General features: G+C 36.0%; 4 protein-coding genes across 8 annotated transcripts; 2 read left to right on the top strand and 2 right to left on the bottom strand.

Annotated features, from left to right (window-relative positions):
- The first annotated feature begins 4 nt into the window (after positions 1–4).
- LOC104752291 (protein VTE6, chloroplastic) lies at positions 5–2,274 on the top strand. Of its 3 annotated transcripts, none has more exons than XM_010474393.3 (6): positions 26–512; positions 1,012–1,265; positions 1,437–1,560; positions 1,713–1,817; positions 1,990–2,120; positions 2,196–2,274. In XM_010474393.3, the coding sequence occupies exons 1-5, from the start codon at positions 90–92 to the stop codon at positions 2,080–2,082; spliced, it is 999 nt and encodes a 332-aa protein (XP_010472695.2). In that variant the 5' UTR covers positions 26–89; the 3' UTR covers positions 2,083–2,120; positions 2,196–2,274. The 3 variants fall into 3 exon arrangements, with proteins under 3 accessions (XP_010472694.2, XP_010472695.2, XP_010472696.2); XM_010474394.3 differs by having other exon boundaries at positions 40–512; positions 2,199–2,274; XM_010474392.3 differs by having other exon boundaries at positions 5–512; positions 1,990–2,274.
- Positions 2,275–4,781: 2,507 nt separating this feature from the next.
- LOC104752290 (mechanosensitive ion channel protein 6) lies at positions 4,782–8,500 on the top strand. Its single transcript, XM_019238431.2, has 5 exons — positions 4,782–7,036; positions 7,137–7,260; positions 7,336–7,629; positions 7,721–7,923; positions 8,016–8,500. The coding sequence occupies exons 1-5, from the start codon at positions 5,376–5,378 to the stop codon at positions 8,323–8,325; spliced, it is 2,592 nt and encodes an 863-aa protein (XP_019093976.2). The 5' UTR covers positions 4,782–5,375; the 3' UTR covers positions 8,326–8,500.
- A 174-nt stretch (positions 8,501–8,674) lies between these two features.
- On the bottom strand, positions 8,675–11,046 carry LOC104752289 (B-box zinc finger protein 22). Of its 3 annotated transcripts, none has more exons than XR_015583426.1 (3): positions 10,195–10,823; positions 9,234–9,765; positions 8,675–9,147 (listed from the first exon to the last, which is right to left on the bottom strand). XR_015583426.1 is itself a non-coding variant. In XM_010474391.3 (3 exons), exons 1-3 carry the CDS (start codon positions 10,375–10,377, stop codon positions 8,887–8,889), a joined length of 846 nt encoding a protein of 281 aa, XP_010472693.2. In that variant the 5' UTR covers positions 10,378–11,046; the 3' UTR covers positions 8,675–8,886. The 3 variants fall into 3 exon arrangements, 1 of the variants encoding a protein (XP_010472693.2); XR_015583427.1 differs by having other exon boundaries at positions 9,249–9,765; positions 10,195–10,800; XM_010474391.3 differs by having other exon boundaries at positions 9,364–9,765; positions 10,195–11,046.
- A 543-nt stretch (positions 11,047–11,589) lies between these two features.
- On the bottom strand, positions 11,590–13,847 carry LOC104752288 (NADH kinase). The gene is made up of 5 exons (XM_010474390.2): positions 13,611–13,847; positions 13,020–13,265; positions 12,839–12,919; positions 12,552–12,703; positions 11,590–12,204 (listed from the first exon to the last, which is right to left on the bottom strand). Exons 1-5 carry the CDS (start codon positions 13,701–13,703, stop codon positions 11,823–11,825), a joined length of 954 nt encoding a protein of 317 aa, XP_010472692.1. The 5' UTR covers positions 13,704–13,847; the 3' UTR covers positions 11,590–11,822.
- Between the last annotated feature and the right edge of the window lie 3,626 nt (positions 13,848–17,473).

Raw genomic sequence — 17,473 nt, 5'->3', positions numbered from 1 at the left:
CAGATTTTTTTATTTTTTCTTAATTGACTTTTTTATTTTATTTTTTCTCAATGGAAGAGAGAGAGGGGTCTTCGTAAGCAGGCTAAGTCATGGCAACGATATCGTCAACTCTACTACTCTTAAATCCTTGTAGATCAGTTTCTTCACCTCCTCTGAGAATCCCAATACTCTCGGGATTTTCATACGCTAGATCCTGTCGATTCGGACGGCGTAATCTCGAACCCTTTTCAAACGGAATGCTATCGTCGGGAAGCAGAGCCGACGGTGTTACGGTGGCGGCTGCTGCATCGGTGGAAGGAATGATGACGGAGGCGATGAAGCTGATTCAATTGGCGTCACCTACTTGGAAATCCGCCTTGGCTAACAATTTGTTGATTTTTGTTCTCGGTTCACCGCTTCTTGTTACCGGATTGTCCGCTTCTGGGATCGCCGCCGCGTTTTTGCTCGGTACTCTAACTTGGCGGGCTTATGGCTCTGCTGGTTTCCTCTTAGTCGCTGCTTACTTCGTCATAGTAAGTGCAATTGTTATGGAAACTTGATCCGTAATTTGATCCCCTGACTCTGTTAAACATAGAAATCAAAATCACATTCTTCGTTTTACCTGCTTGAATGATTTAAAAAACTTATAATTTTACTAATCTAATGTTGAATTTGATTTTGAGCTGATGAATGAAGAAGAATGTCCTAAAATTATAGATGAGTTTTGTTGTAGGAATTGTGGATCTGTTGGAGATCCTCACATTTAAAAGGCATAATTCGTTTGATAATAATAATACTTGATCAATGAGCATGATCAGAGCTTTGTAAATACAGATAGCTTATTGTCGCTATAGATTGAGTTTTGATATTACGAAGCTAGTTTGAGATCTGATCATGTTCAACTTTGAGATACTTTGTCTTTTACTATACATATACAAGTTTGCCCAAAGTTTTAGATTTTAATATCAGAGTTTGAAATAGTAGCACTAAATTTGGGATTGATTCTGGTTTAGACGATTTACAATGTCACAGGGAACAGCGGCAACAAAGGTTAAAATGTCGGAAAAGGAAGCACAAGGCGTGGCCGAGAAGAGAAAGGGTAGAAGAGGACCCCGCAGTGTGATTGGTTCAAGTGCTGCTGGTTGTGTCTGTGCTTTTCTTTCAATATATCAAGTGGGAGGACCAGCTTTTTCTCAGCTTTTCCGGCTTGGTTTTGTTTCCAGTTTCTGTACCAAAGTGTCTGACACTGTCTCTAGCGAGTTAGGCAAAGCGTATGGAAAAACAACGTGAGTATGCTACTGTTATCCTATCCGCCTATTCATCTCTTCTGTATTGGTTTGTGTATGTTTCCTGTTTTAAGTATGTCAAAGACTTGTGTTGTCATAACATGAAACTAATTGACAACTGAATTGATCTGCATGCATTTTCTCCTCTTACTAACTGCTGCAATTTTGCAGGTATTTAGCCACAACATTCAAGATTGTACCAAGAGGAACCGAGGGAGCTATGAGTGTTGAAGGAACATTGGCTGGACTTTTAGCATCATTTTTTCTTGCCTCTTTTGGGTGTTTCCTGGGTCAGGTAATAGATGTTATCAATTATACTGTTGAGGAATGGAGGCATCTTTGTTATTTGCTCCAAAAAAATTTTCCCTTTTCACATCGTCTTTATGTTGATAACGACGTTTTCATAAAATGATTTAAACTATTTTCCTTTTGATCCCTTGAGCACAGATAACTCCTCCAGAAGCAGCAGTATGTGTACTAGCTTCACAGATTGCCAATCTTGGAGAGAGCATAATAGGTGCTTCGTTTCAAGACAAAGAAGGATTCAAATGGGTATATGCTCACTTTACTGAACTCTTGTTTTTGTTTGATTGCTCTCGCTCTGTCTGCTTATTGTCAAAGCAATAAGATGATAACTACTAAACAAGAATGCAATGATCTCGTTGTTGTTCTCCGTTTGCGGTATGTTGTCTTACGTTTGTCACCCCATTTTTGCAATGTGTAGCTAAACAATGATGTAGTCAACGTGATCAACATTAGCTTGGGAAGCATTGTCGCGATTTTGATGCAACAGTTTATACTCCAGAATTGGGCCTAAGTAAAAACGATGAGGAGGGCCATTGTCTTCTCAGTGAGGTTAGATTTAATCTATTGTTAAACAGCAGTATGTATTCTATTATGTGTAAAATACAATCTGTTGTGTGCAATTAGTAGTCCAACATCACAATGATGGAGATAAAACTTCTGGAACCTTTGTCTTGAAAAATGTGAGAAAAGAGCTTGAGAAAAAGGCAAGGCAACAACAAAGCACCAAGTGTTAGTTCAGAAAGATGAAAGTTAAGAAGAGTAGTGATTAGTTCGAATACATTCCTCTTTTTGTCATTATTACTACTAGGATTCAGACCCCCGCAATGTCGCGGGGAAGTATTTTAGAAAAAGTTAATAAATTTGAAATTTGAAATTATACATTATGAAATCATTTGAATGTAATAGAATAGTTTGAATATATAAACATTAAACAGAAACTGTTACTAAAAGCGCAACCATCAAAATGAAAACTTATAAACAAAAAATATTATGTAGAATAGACGTAAATTTGCAAAAAAAAACATTTTCTAAAGTATTATAAATATATAAGATATTTTATGAAAAATTATGGTAAATAGCTACAATTAAAAAAAATCATAATGACAAAGTGATCTTAACTAAGAATATTGAACTAATAGTTGTAATGAGTAAATGTAATTTTTATCAAATAATTATAATTAAAAATGTATTTAATAAGAGTGAAACTATATCAAAGAAATATTGAAATTAAAATACAAAACTTTTAAAAACATGGTAAAATTAAATTTAAAATATTAAAATAGTTTTTAACGATAAGTTACGACAATTAGACGCAACTGTAAATTCTATAGCAAGTTTTCTTAAATTTCTATATTGCTATAATCATTTCTAAAATTTTAGTTAGATTATAGTATACATTTAATATTAGGTATTAAATGTTATATTATAGAAAGTCGCAACGAACTATGATTTGTTAATTATTGATGAAGAGATAATAATATAGAAAGTTCAAAAGACATGACTATTTAAATAGATACATCTATTAGAACGAAAAAATTGTGATGATAAAATATAAATAAAATATAGTGCAAAAAGACACAACTCTACAATGAACACATACAACTGTTTGAGTTAAAAAAAACAAATAATTTTTTTTTTTACAAAAAAATACTAAAAAAGTCGTAATTGTTGATCTCATTTATTAAGATTGTTATTATTACTTTTAAATATTAAATTTTAAAATATTGTTTTAATGAAAAGTTATGATAAATAGACACTACAATAAATTCTATAGTAAGTTATATTAAATTTCTCTATTGCTATAATCATTTCTAAAAGTTTAATTAGATTATAGAATAACATTGAATATTAGATATTAATATTCAATTATTTAGATTCAACATAAAATGAAAAATTTGTTTCAACGAACTTATTGGTTACTGATGAAGAGACAAATATAAAGAGAGTTCAGAAGACATAACTATTTAAATAGACACACGCCAATGACGTTATACATCTATTAGAATGAAAGTTGTGATGAAAAAATATAAATAAAATATAGTGAAAAGATATAACTCTATAATGAATAAATACAACCGTTTGAATTTTTTAAAAAGCATATAAAAACAAAAAATTTACGTAAAGGTACTACGAAAAATCGCAACTGTCTGCACTTCATTGTACCTAATAATCCATATAAACTACCATATTGAAAATGTCAAATTCAAAAACTCACTATATAATCCATCTAACTGTTGGAAAAAAACTCTAACAATTTTTATATTTAAAATTAATTAAAAGTTGTAAATTAGATTCATGATTCCAAAAATCTTTTGTTAAATCAAGAATTGGAGGATTTTCTTTACTTTTAAAAGAATGAATGCTAGTGAATAATTTAGAAAGCTGTAAAAACTGTTGAGATTGAAAATTTATATTGTGCTGTGTTATTGCAAAAAAATGAAAACAGATCAAACAAACAAATATATATAGATTTCAAAAGATATGAATGTCCCAATAAACACAAGTCTACAGTAAACAGTTGTAATTTTTTATAAATAATAGTTTTAATGAACTATAACAGCTTTTTAGAAAATGTACAAAAATACGAAAACATGTTTGTATTTATTCTGATTGTTATTATATATAGATTATGTCGTGGTCCTATCATCTTCTTTTGCAAATATTCTCGACGTTACATAAGATAAGTGCCTGGTGGCCAGTTTATAATAATATAGAAGCCTCAAGAAAAAGATTGAGCATCCATCCATTGAGACTTAACAGGCCTGTTACTTGAGTGTTTTGGAAACATGAAGACAACCTTACTATGCGTTGTTTCTACGAGCCTGTGGTCCGGGATCTGATACGACAGTGGCCCATTAGCCGCGTCATTCATCCAATACACAGCTGACAACAAGTGACATACGCGCTTCTCAAACGCGTGATTCTACCGCTGATATTACCGCCGCAAATGTCGCTTTTTTCTTTCCAAAGTCAAATCTCCGCCTCACACAACAGAGAGACTTGGGAAGACTCTTTTTCTCTGATACTTTGTTAAAATATGTATTCAATAAATAGATCAATTTACAGGTTCTATAACATGAATGGGTTTATTGGCTCCACAACTGTAACTTTCTCATTTCTGGAACTCTCCAGTAATTTGAATTTATTAAACTACTAGTAACTAAACACCACTAGAAGCCTTTTAACACTTAAAAAAAAGTATTAAACCACGATACATGTGACGAATGTCCCATTCCCCACAAACCTAACCTATTAAACAATACCAAAAATGGAATAATCAGATATGGCTAGAGAATCAAACAAAATATGTAAAACGATATCCACAAAAGGAAGACATAAACAAAGATAAGTTTGCCAAAAAGTTTGACGAAAAGAAACAAACAAAAACCCTATATGGTTCTCACCCGCCGTGAGCATGTTCCCATCTTCTTCTCGAACTTTGCCAAAGTTTGGTATATCAAAAAAATACTAATATTAAGACAGATAGAGAGAGAAGAAGAAGAGAAGAAGATGTTTTAGAAGTTGTGTTTCAGCGATTGGCTTACACGCGTCATACTTTAATTAGATAATTTTATTTCCTTACTATCTCTCCTTCTCTCTCGCATACATTAGTCATAGAGAGTCATCACCAGCTCCTCTGATCAAAATAAAAGAAAAAGCGTTTTCTCTTCTCTATAGCTTTTCACAGTTACCCAAAAGTGTTATAATCCTTTTTTTTCTTTCTTTCTTTCTAAAATCGGGCGGTGTGCACGCGAAACCTAAATTTCGCTGGATTTTATTCGTTTTTGGAAACGGTGAGCTATAATGGCCGTAGATTCGGCTGACCGGCGTGAAGTAATCGTCAAACTCGACGGTGACAAAGGAAGCACCGGAGAGACTGTTGGAAGGATTTGGCGAGACGGTAGTTACGATTTCTGGACTGATGGAGAAGGTAACCTCAACAAAGGCCATAATGCTGCCGCTGCGGGTGGTTCCGATAGATCCGCCTCCACGACGGAGGAGCTACATGACGAAGGGTTTGAGTTTCGCCGCGGCGAAGATCCTCCGACGAAGCTAATTGGTCAGTTTCTCCATAAACAGCAAGCCTCTGGTGAGATTTGTCTTGATATGGACCTTAGTATGGACGAGCTTCAGTCCAGAGGTTTGACTCCGGTATCGGAATCTCCGACGTCGGCGAAAGTGCCTCCTCCTACTACTACTAAACCTGACGCCGAGGCAAGACGAGACAGCCGTAGCAATAATAACAACGATGGTGGAGGAGAAGTTGTCAAGTGTAGTGGAACCGCTCCGATGCCGAGAAGCTCTAGCAATTTGCTTAAGATGCGGACTAGGTCACGGCTTTCGGATCCACCGACGCCTCAGCTGCCACCTCAACCGGCGGATATGAAATCGGGTCGGATTCCGAAATCCGGGCAGATGAAATCAGGTTTTTTCGGTAAAAGCCCTAAAACTCAGGGGGAGGAAGAAGAGGATGACCCGTTTGCAGAGGAGGATCTGCCGGAAGAGTACAGGAAAGATAAGCTTAGTCTATGGATTGTATTGGAATGGTTGAGTTTGGTTTTGATCATTGCTGGGTTTGTTTGCACTCTTTCAATACGTTTCTTGTATGAGAAGAAACTCGCGGATCTTGAGCTGTGGAAATGGGAATGTATGGTTTTAGTGTTGATCTGTGGTAGGTTAGTCTCTAGTTGGGTCGTTAAGATTGCCGTCTTCTTCATTGAAAGGAACTTTCTTCTCAGGAAAAGGGTTTTGTATTTCGTCTACGGTGTCCGGAATGCTGTGCAGAATTGCTTATGGTTAGGACTTGTTTTACTCGCTTGGCATTTCTTGTTTGATGAGAAAGTGGCTAAAGCAACAAAGACCATGTCCCTGCGTGTTGTGACTAAGATCTTTGTGTGTTTGTTGGTTGGGCTTTTGTTGTGGCTCGTGAAGACACTCTTGGTCAAAGTTCTTGCTTCCTCGTTCCATATGAGCACTTACTTTGACAGGATTCAAGAGTCTTTGTTTACTCAGTACGTGATTGAGACGCTCTCTGGTCCTCCTTTGATTGAGATCCAAAAAAACGAGGAAGAAGAAGAGAGAATCAGTGTAGAGGTTAAGCAGTTTCAGAATCCTGGAGGTGTTGAGATTCAGTCAGGGGCTCAGAAAAGTCCGATGAAGACCGGGAAGAGCCCGTTGATCTCTCGTATTCTATCTAATGGAGGAGGGGCAGGAGGAGGAGGAGGAGGAGGAGACAACAAAGGGATTACGATCGATAGCCTTCATAAGCTGAATCCCAAGAATGTTTCAGCGTGGAAAATGAAGAGGCTGATGAATATAATCCGGAATGGATCACTTACCACCTTGGATGAACAGCTTCAAGATCCAAACTTGGATGATGAGAAAGGGAACCAAATCAGAAGTGAGTTTGAGGCAAAGCTTGCCGCAAGAAAGATCTTTCATAATGTTGCTAAGCCAGGATCAAAGTAAGTAAAATCACTTTTACCTTTTGCATACAAAGTTTTTGCCAATATCACAATATGGATACTAACCATTAGCAATATAATTGCACATTTTCTTATTTAGGTTCATCTACGTGAACGACATTATGCGGTTTCTGCCAGATAACGAAGCTTTGAAGACTTTAAGTCTCTTTGAAGGAGCAACTGAGACGAACAGGATCAGCAAATCATCTCTTAAAAACTGGGTGGTAAGCAATCTGCAATGAATGAATTTACACTCTTTTTTAACATTTTCGGGTATTAATAGATATGTGAAAATGTAGGTGAATGCTTTTAGAGAGAGAAGAGCTCTTGCATTGACCTTGAACGACACGAAAACAGCAGTAAACAGGCTTCACAAGATGGTGAATATTGTGGTTGGGATCATCATAATAGTTATTTGGCTTATCATACTTGGAATCACTTCCACCAAATTCCTCGTAGTCATGAGCTCGCAAATCGTGGTTGTTGCATTCATATTTGGGAACATGTGCAAGATAGTGTTCGAATCCATCATCTACTTGTTTGTTATACACCCGTTTGATGTAGGCGATCGATGTGAAATCGATGGAGTCCAGGTAAATTCATACAACCAATAATAACCTGTAGTAAAATAAAACTTCTCATTTTTATTTGTATCGTTTTGAATAAAACTCTCTTTTTGTCCAGATGGTTGTGGAAGAGATGAACATATTGACAACAGTTTTCTTGAGGTTTGATAACCAGAAAGTCGTGTACCCGAACAGTCTTCTGTGGACTAAATCTATTGGAAACTATTACCGTAGTCCTGATATGGGAGATGGAATCGAATTCTCCATCCACATTACTACTCCAGCTGAGAAAATCATCCTCATCAAACATAGAATCACAAGGTACATTGCAAATTTGGAATCACAGTTTCAAAAAATTTAATACCTGAATCCTTATTGGTGTACTCATTACCTGTAAATTATTGTTGTGGTAGTTACATTGATGGGAAGAAGGATCACTGGTATCCGGCGCCGATGATAGTATTCAAAGACATGGAGTCATTGAACAGTGTGAGGATTGCAGTTTGGCCAACACATCGAATGAATCATCAAGACATGGGAGAGAGATGGGTTCGAAGATCTCAGCTTGTTGAAGAGATTGCCAAGATTTGCAGAGAGCTTGACATTGAGTATCGATTGTATCCTCTTGACATCAATGTCAAAAACATGCCCACTTCCACTGTTTTGCCAGTTTCAGACAGACTTCCACCTACATGGACTGCTCCTGCTTCTAGCAGCAACTGAAACTATAGATGAAACGTTTTACATGGTTTGGATCAAGAGGATGTGTTTTTTTCTCATGTGTCTTTTTGAACTCTACGAATTTAGAACTTAGGAAAATGATACTTGATGAGATTACTCGACATCCGTGTAATGTATAAATTTTGGTTCCTTTAATCTGCATAGTTGTCTGGATCAAGGCGTTTTGGATTTTATGGTTTATGAACCCAAAAACTAAAAATACAAATGGATGGATTAGTGTGAGTGTACCCAGGGATAGTGAGCAAAATGATTAAGCATCAAGCAAATTATAACAGACACCTAATGAAAGAACACGTTTTCTGATAACTTAATTAGTTAAGCCAAAACGATAAATTCAACAATTTCATCTCCTTATATAACCTTTCAACCAAATACAGTACATGTTTCTGAAAACGACCTCTTCTCTGTTTTTTTCAGCTAATTAAAGAACAAAAACATCGACTCTCACAGACCAACTACAGTACAAGTTTCCAAATCATACATGTGATCTACTGAGAAAGCTGCCGATCTCTTTCCTCAAAACGGCCAGAAGATAGTTGCTTTTCACCATCGCCGCCGTTTCCCAACCCTTTGTTTCGGGGATGAACCGGCGTAAAGATCTGAAGAAGATATGTCTGGAACAAACACTGAGTGGTGGTGAAATTGCTTAGGCCAGTTTAGACCAGAAGCTGTAGGTGGAGACTGAATCTGTGGAACAGCCCATGATGTCTCACCGCCTAAGCAGTTATTGTTATCTTCTGCATCTTCTTCTGCAGATCTCATCATCGAAGAGCTGTCTGAATCTCCTCGTCCACTAGTATCAGCCTGCAACAAACAAGTATCAAGCTAAGCAATTTTCATATATGAGAATCCAAAATAGATAAATCACAAAGGCCACAACAAGATCATACTTTCTTTTCACTTACTTCGCAAGACTCACTATCTAAAGCTCCAAAGAGGTCTCAAGAGCCAACAAAAAAGACTTAAAATCAATCTTGATTATAAATACAGACAGTACTAGATGTGTAACTAAACTGCTACCTTAGAGGATCCATTGTTCTCCATGTATTCATAGCTCTGATCAAAGTCGGTAAGCCCAAAAATCTCCTCTATTTGCCACTGAGGAATGCTTCCAGTAGCTGATCCGCTGCTTGCAAAAGGAAGCTTTGTCGAAACTTGATCACTGACTTTACTTTCCGGGAAAACTCCTTTTTGAGGCTCATGAGGTAAAGACTGAACAAGTGGTTTTGTGTCCATGGCATCATTGGTAGGTGAGGATTTAGAGGACGGACCAGATTCTATAGATTCGAGACCAACTTTGATTCCAGTGAGAAGAAATCTCTGGTGAGCTGAGACATGAGGATTCACAGTGTGGATTGCAACATCACATTTCCTACATAGTAAAGCTCTATCTTGCAGACAGAAGAAGAATCCAGAAGCTTCCTGTAAGGGATTTGCAGACAAACACAACACAGGAACAATATGAAAAAAAAAAAAAAAAAAAAAAAAAAAAAAAACAGTTCTCATATCAGAAGAGAAACTGGTTTTATGAGCCTCCCTACCTACACCTAAGAAAGATTCAAACTTTAACACAAAAATTGAGGATCTAAAAAAACATGGGGTGATTTGCAGACAAACACAACACAGGAACAATATTAAAAAATCTTTTTATGAGCCTCCCTACACCTAAAACTAAAAAGATTCAAACTTTAACACAAAAAATTGAGGATCTAAAAAAAAACATGGGGTGATTTGAAAATCAGATCAAAGACTCAGATTTAATATGAAAGGATGAGGTGATTTGAAAATCAGATCAAAGACTCAGATTTAATATGAAAGGATGAGAGAGACTGAGAGAGAGAGAGGTCAGACCTGACAAATGTCACATTTGGGTATGGAAGAGGAAGAGACAGAGAGAGGGACTCTCTGATGTTTTCCGGCGAGTTTATTAGCAGCGTGAATCTTCTCATCGCAAGCCCAACACAGAGCAGCCTCGTCGGCGCAACATAGAACCACCGCTTCCGCCGCTTCACAAACGTTGCACTGAATCTTCATCCTCTCTGATCTTTCTCCTTCCTTTTTTATCTCCAAATCATCCAAAGACCTTTTTCTTTCTTTTTGGATTGGAAAAGATTCAAATTTCCAGAAAACGAAACTCAGATCATAAACATGAAATTTTTTTAAGGAAAAGAGAGGTGGAGCCAACTAAGTTCTTCTGACTCTTGCTATTGTTGTTGCTTGAGGTTTATGGTTTAAGCAACTCTTACGTTTTCTCTCTTCTTCCTTCTGGATTTTTTTTTTTTTTTATAGCCCCCTAGAAAAATGTGATTATTTGTAAATTTTCTGACTAAAAACAAATTAATTGAAACATTTGGGATTCTAGATAAGTCGTCGTTGTAGGAAAATATCAATTATATTACTAAAATAATACATAGTGGGCAAATAACATTATTTCTTTTCCAAAAAAAACAAAAAAAACCAGAGAGGGGGCTTCTGTGTGCAATTTAAAAGTGGTGGGGTAAGAATTGGAAATATGGAGGTGTTAAAGGAAGATATTTATTTTAGGCCAATTTAGTGAACAATGCGTAGACACGTGGCTAAAACAAGTGTCTTAATTGCAGGAGACCGTCTCTGCTGTGTCAAGGCTGTAATTGTTTATCAAAAGATCGCATTTTTAAGGTCCCCAACAACAAAAAAAAAAAAAAAAAGATTTTTCTTTTACTTGTGGCTGCGCTCGTTTCTCTGTAGGTTTAACTTAGAAATTTCTCAAACTCGTGCCTGAAAATATCTTTTTTTTTTTTTAAGTTGTGTGTATATAAATGAAAGTGATATTGATATGTATGTTCCAAGTAGAATATCTAGTTTCAAACGACTGCGACATTGTCTACTATTCATTTTGACCACTTTCTAGAAAGAACCTATTTAAAACTTATCTAAAGGATTATATGTTATATAAATATTTTGTCCTGGTTCATGCATCGTAATCTTGTATATGATACGATAACACGATAGCGAAATGTTTATTTCAGAGGAAAAATATCACCATAGTATAATTTATAATATCAATGTTATACTAGTCCACGCATGGTTATGAGTGGAAGAAGTGAAGGATTCGGACCTACATAAGACTAGATTTTTGTTTCCAATAACACAAGCCATAAACAAAAGTTATTAACATTAACCAATCAAATCATTAATAAGGTCCCGTTTTGAAAAAGATAATTTTCCCAAAATCAACAATTTGCACGAGAGATAGGGAGAGAATTCTAGATGAATATAATTTTATTCAAGAGGCTGAGATACATCCACGTTCTTGGTAGGAGAAAGATTAGCTACTTGAATTAAACTTCTTCGAGCACCAAAGATTCATAGGAATCAACGAATCTTTCGGACCAAAGAATCTTTTTTACCATATGTTAGACAAGTGGGCTAAAAAGGGCTCTTCAAATGTCTGTCTACCAACTCTTAACTTTATGAACAAATCTACCATCGTACCAATTCTAGTACCTTGATCTGATCTGAGAAATGCCGTGAGCCAAGAAAACATTTAAGACCGGTGCATCGGATGATATCTCGATTGTATCTCCGATCTGCACGTTGTGGCGAACCTGACAACCATCAATGTAGATTGTCCCATGGTCTGAATACCAGTTAACGTCCATTAGTTGGTCCGGTTTGAAGGCCGAATGCATAAGAGAAGCGGTTGAACCTGGAGAGATTGGCTCTCTGACCATAAACTGTAGATCACGAGACAATATTGGCATCACGAACCCACCTGCTGACTGCATTGCTGCAGTTGAGCCAGCAGCTGTGCAGACTCTTAGACCGCTTGAGCGGCAGTTCACTGTCTTATGACGGGTCTCACCATCTTTGTTCTTAATCCTGCACACATTGTAGAGAACAGAACACTGACTAATAAGTGCTGGATTTGGATATCGTATTCATAGGGATGCCCAACAGCTGAACCGAACCGAAGAAAAGATCAACCAATTCGGTTTTGTTTTTCAAGGTGTAACCAACCCTATCAATCTGAAGAAGATTAAATCCTTTTCTTTGAAAACTCATTCAATTATAGGTTTAGTTTCTAAAACATCATATACCAAACCGATGATAGTTGGTATTCTGCGTATAAGAAACAACTCTAACCAAATGAACAAACAAGGATCATGTCTACCCAAGCAATCAGGTCTAAAAGAATGCCTTTTTTTTTTTTAATTGGGAGCTCTTACTTGAATGAGAACCTTGAAACCGCGGCAGGGCATGGGTGTGCAATCAAAACGTCATTAAGTGCGTGTGAAAGAAGAGGTTCTGAATTTAACTTGAGTGATATCCTCGATACTTTTGAAGGAATCACTCTGCCAAACAAAATGTCATCCAGCACCTGTGAAGAAATGATAGCTGAAATGTTCAAACCAAAATATTGCGTAGTCACTGAATTTTCTAAGGAACAAATGAGGACCAGTGACAAGAGCATAAATGGGCTGCCTCACTTTCTATATCTCTGATTTACTTTTACCTGTTCAAAATTCTCAACTGTTGCAGCACAAAGATGACCAGTACTTCTACTAGCGTCAAACTGATCACTCAGTTCTTCTACCTATAACAACAAAACTTGGCTACTTTGTCACATTCTTTATAAAGATAGAAACATCGTAACAGGAAATATCAGAGAAGTTGGGTTGGGCTACAAAAAAAACCTCGTGAGCTTGAGTTGGATCAGAATTGACTCCTAGAACCGGAACAGAATCATGGATGAAATGACTGGCATGCAAGAGGGTACCATCTCCACCCACGGTGATAACCATATCCACATCACGAATGGGATGCGCTAAGTCATTACGCGAAATAGGTTTCCATTCGACTGGCTTCTTACTTAGTATTTCCTGACAAAAATTTATAGCATTCTTGTGTACTTTGCACCTGCTTTCTAGATATTTAAGAACCTGTTCAACAAAACAAAAAAAAAAAAAAATCCCATTTTTATTAGAAGGAAGCCATGAGAAACTAACTAGAGCAATAAACAACAATAGTTTTCGAAGTCCAAAGGCTAAGTAAACGCTGCAGATATGAATTTCAAATTCCAACATATATTTTGTGAGCTTTGTGTAGATATGATAAAGAAGAAACTAAAATCTTCGCAGTTAACACATAGGTAACACCCAAAACTGGTTCCTTTTTTCACGTAACTGTCAACGATTCCGCCTTTACTCTTTTGGGAATTTTGCGTAACGAAATTAACATGATCGGCCTTTCAAAATTGAGACGAGACGCATTGGGGAATAAATTACCTGAGGGTTTTTGATGAGCGATGCACCTTCGGTTTGGAGGAATGAGTACGGATCAATCGGTTTCAATAGTAGCAGAAGCTTCCTGATCGCCATTATCGTTGAATCAATCTATCTATCTATCTCTCTCTCTCTCTTCCTCGGCGCCGCGCTCACCGGACTGGAGCAAACCACGTTTAGAAATATTCGACAAGTCTCTCCAGCGAACCCTCTGTATCGTTTAGCGCGTCCTTCCCCTGTGAATATAGTCAAAATGTCTCGGGCCCAACTAAAATCCTACCAAACTGGGCCTAGTTACAAAAAAGCCCAACTAAAAACTACCCTATATTCGTCGGCCTAACTACATATGGTTCCAAAACTGGACTTATTAGTTCTGGATTAAGCTCATCTGTTTGTTAGTCTTGTTTCTGAACTTTATGCTGCTTTTACATGTATTTTGAAGGGAATTTGATTAGAAATGCTACTTTCCAAACAAAAGTTGTGGAAAATACCATTTTTTAATTTTCATTTTCAAAACTGCTATTTTCAATTTTGTGTCATATATGAAAAAGACGAAAATACCCTTTTATTAAATCATTGATTATTAACATTTACAATTAAAGTTTTGAAAATAAATTAAGATTGACATTAATTGTTTGTAAACATGTTGTTCATCATTCTGTAACAATGTGGTGGACAAAAACCTTGGTTGTTGTATCTGGTCTCCCGGAATTGCATATATGCAGTGTGGACATTGTTTTCCAGTTAGTAGTGCACACGAATCTTCATACTAAACTTTAGTTATGGTCCACTCAAGAGACAAAGAACATAATGGTGATGGACAAAAAACTTTGGCTACTAGATGTGGTCCACCGTATCTACAGACCTGCGGTGTGGACACGTTTTTTTGTTAGCAATGGAAACAAAACACATGAAGATATGGTCCACTGAAGAGATAGAAGGACATTATAGTGGTAGACAAAAACCTGTTCGGTTGGATCTGGTCCACCGGATCTGGAAACCTGTAGTGTGGACAAGTTTGATAGTGGTAGACAAAAACATGGTCGGTATGATCTGGTCCACCGAACACCAGATTTGCAGACCTCAAGTGTGGAAAAATTTTATTGTTAGCAATGGACACAAAACGCATTACCAAACATATATAGTCCACTAAAGAGAACAAATGACATAATAGGAAATGGACAAAAACCTGGCCGGCTGGATCTGGTCCACCGGAGTTGCAGACCTGCGGTTTTGTCTGCATGCGGTCGGGTATAAGAACTCTGGAACTAGATCTAGCGGTTTCAGCTGCCATGGTAGAGGCAAATGGATCAGATGGAGATCTCGGTCGAAGAATTGTGTCTTGATGAAGAATTTCTCCATTATATGCAAGCTACAGACTGAAACAAATGGAGTTTTGCAGAAAGAGATTCATTTTGTATTACCAAAAAAGAAATAGAGATTCAGTTTGTGACTAAGAAACATTGAGATAGAAGAAGATGAAAAATTGAGAAAGAATGAAGATGGAGAAACAGAAAAGTCAAGCGTTAGAATGAGGAGAGAGAGATTTGTTTTTTGGACAAAAAATTTGTATTAAATTATTAGTTTTTTGTTAAAAAAAAGAAGGATATAATGGTATTTCAGTTACATGGTTGTGGCAAGCGGGAAAAGAAATTGGAAAAAATGACATTGATCAAAATGTTTGGTATTGTACATGATAAAATTTTCTATTTTGAACTTTGACCATAAAGTTAGTTTTTTTAAACTATCGTAGTCGAATAATCAAGGGATTTTTTTTTTCTTTTGCAAGAAATACATTTTTTTACCATGTCAGACCATCCCCAAATCACTTGTGGACACTATGTATTATGTAAAAATATATTTTGTGAGTTACATTTAATTTTAGAAAAAACATAATTTATATGGATATTGTTCTTAGATTTTTTTTTTTTTGTCTTTATATACATACGATCCTAATATTCTTTATTGGAGATCATGTTCTAGATGCAATACATATTTCACTTTATATGGTAGACGGTCCTAACCGGTCCCATGTCCAACCCTAAGTGGAACTATTCCGATCGTACCACGGTCCTCAAACGTCTCGCCTAATGGGAACAACGCGTAGTAGGATCAGATCCTCCGTATCGAGCGCAATCCTTTGAAGATTGTCCGGTCCAGAATCTAATCAGAAGTGGGGTTAGCTTTTTGAGATCATACCGACCGGACCGGTTATGCTCCACGTGTGGGTAATAATTGTGGTACTGCGTATAATGTAGTGGCCAACAACAGAAGCTATGAAATTTGACCTCGAAACATCGGCATTCACGTGATTTTTTTGTCTTTCATTTGGCCAAATTTAGTAACCTATTATATATTGTACGAGCTAAGACATATCTTACAATTTTCTCCACATATTATTATTTTTTGAATGGTGACAAAATGGGACGAAATTAAAAATTGTTATATAACATAAGAAAGCCACCAAACATAATATAGACAAATTATGGTGGATTGTACAAGAATGCATTCCCTTAAAATATAAAAGGCAATTGTATATATATCTATATGCTTCACATATCTTATTTTATTTAGCGATTTTAGAATTTCATTTACGCAATAGAAAAATGTTGTATCTTTTTACTGAATATTAGGTATAACACTATTAACGAATCTCATCTGTCCGACTAAAAAAAAAATCTCCAGAAGCTGGCAAGCAGTATAATCTTTTCGTTTTTATCAAATAAAAGAAAAAAGGAGGCAAAAAAAGTTGCAAGAACTAGAGTAATAATTTAAAGCTAAACACTACGTGCATGGAAAGATCACACTACAAATAGTGACCATTCTCTAATCTTTATCTTTTAGCGAGTGGGGTACAATCTCCACATCGATTGGCCCATCAGTATTAGAATTTAGATTTTATATAATCAAAGCATTTGCAATCACATGTTTTTCCATCACGTTGTTAAATCCAACCACAAAGCTCAATTTTAAATTAGTTGACCAAACACCAAAAAATCTATATTACGAAGATGGTCAACTTTCTCCATATAAGTGACACGTAGCAGTAGATAAAATGTCATTTATTTGTCATCTTTAAAAACAAACAAACCTAAACTAAAAAAAATATGAAACATCTTTCATGTCTTCTATTCTTTTTTGTATATTACAAACAGTTTGAATATTTAACTAAAGAATTTATAAAAGTTTAGAATATATCTCAAGAAAATAGATGCATCACCAAAAAGCAAAAAAGGGTATTAGGAGTGAATCAAAGAGCCACTTCTTACACCATGAACATATGGTTAACGCGTTACAATCAGTGGCGGACCCAAAATTTTTTTTAGGGGGTTTATATTTTTTTTAAAACAGTTGAAATGGAAAAAACAACTTATTAGTGTGATATTGGGGAATCGAACTCGGGTTGGGGGTCACACTTAAGAGGGGAAGACCAACTTGGCTGCATATGCTTCAACAATTTACATGCAAAAATACCTATTTGAATAATTTACCCAAGTCAACTCACCCACCTATTTCCTATGTAGGTCCGCCATTGGTTACAATTTTGTCAATAATTTGAAGAGTTGCAACAATGATCGTGATATTAGTTAATATTGTAGAGAAATTCATGAAAGTTTGTCCCTAAAAAATTGAATTTTTATATATGAAGAAGAATGAAGTTTTGTTCACTATCAAATGGAAGATAGTTGAATAAAATTGTAGAATGTTAGTTTAGAAAAATACAGAGACAAAGAGGAAGATATTTGAATAAATTTATGAATGTTGGTATTAATATTCTAATATTTAGAAGTTGTGAAAAAGAAATTTATATAAACTTCTTATAATAAAATAAATTCTAGAGTTATATTCAAGAAATTGAGGAGCTA

This window comes from Camelina sativa, chromosome 16 (assembly GCF_030686135.1).
Source record: "Camelina sativa cultivar CO46 ecotype springtype chromosome 16, ASM3068613v1".
NCBI classification, from domain to species: domain Eukaryota; kingdom Viridiplantae; phylum Streptophyta; class Magnoliopsida; order Brassicales; family Brassicaceae; genus Camelina; species Camelina sativa.
Note: the sequence above shows the minus strand (reverse complement) of the source record. Positions and strands in the feature narration are given on the sequence as shown.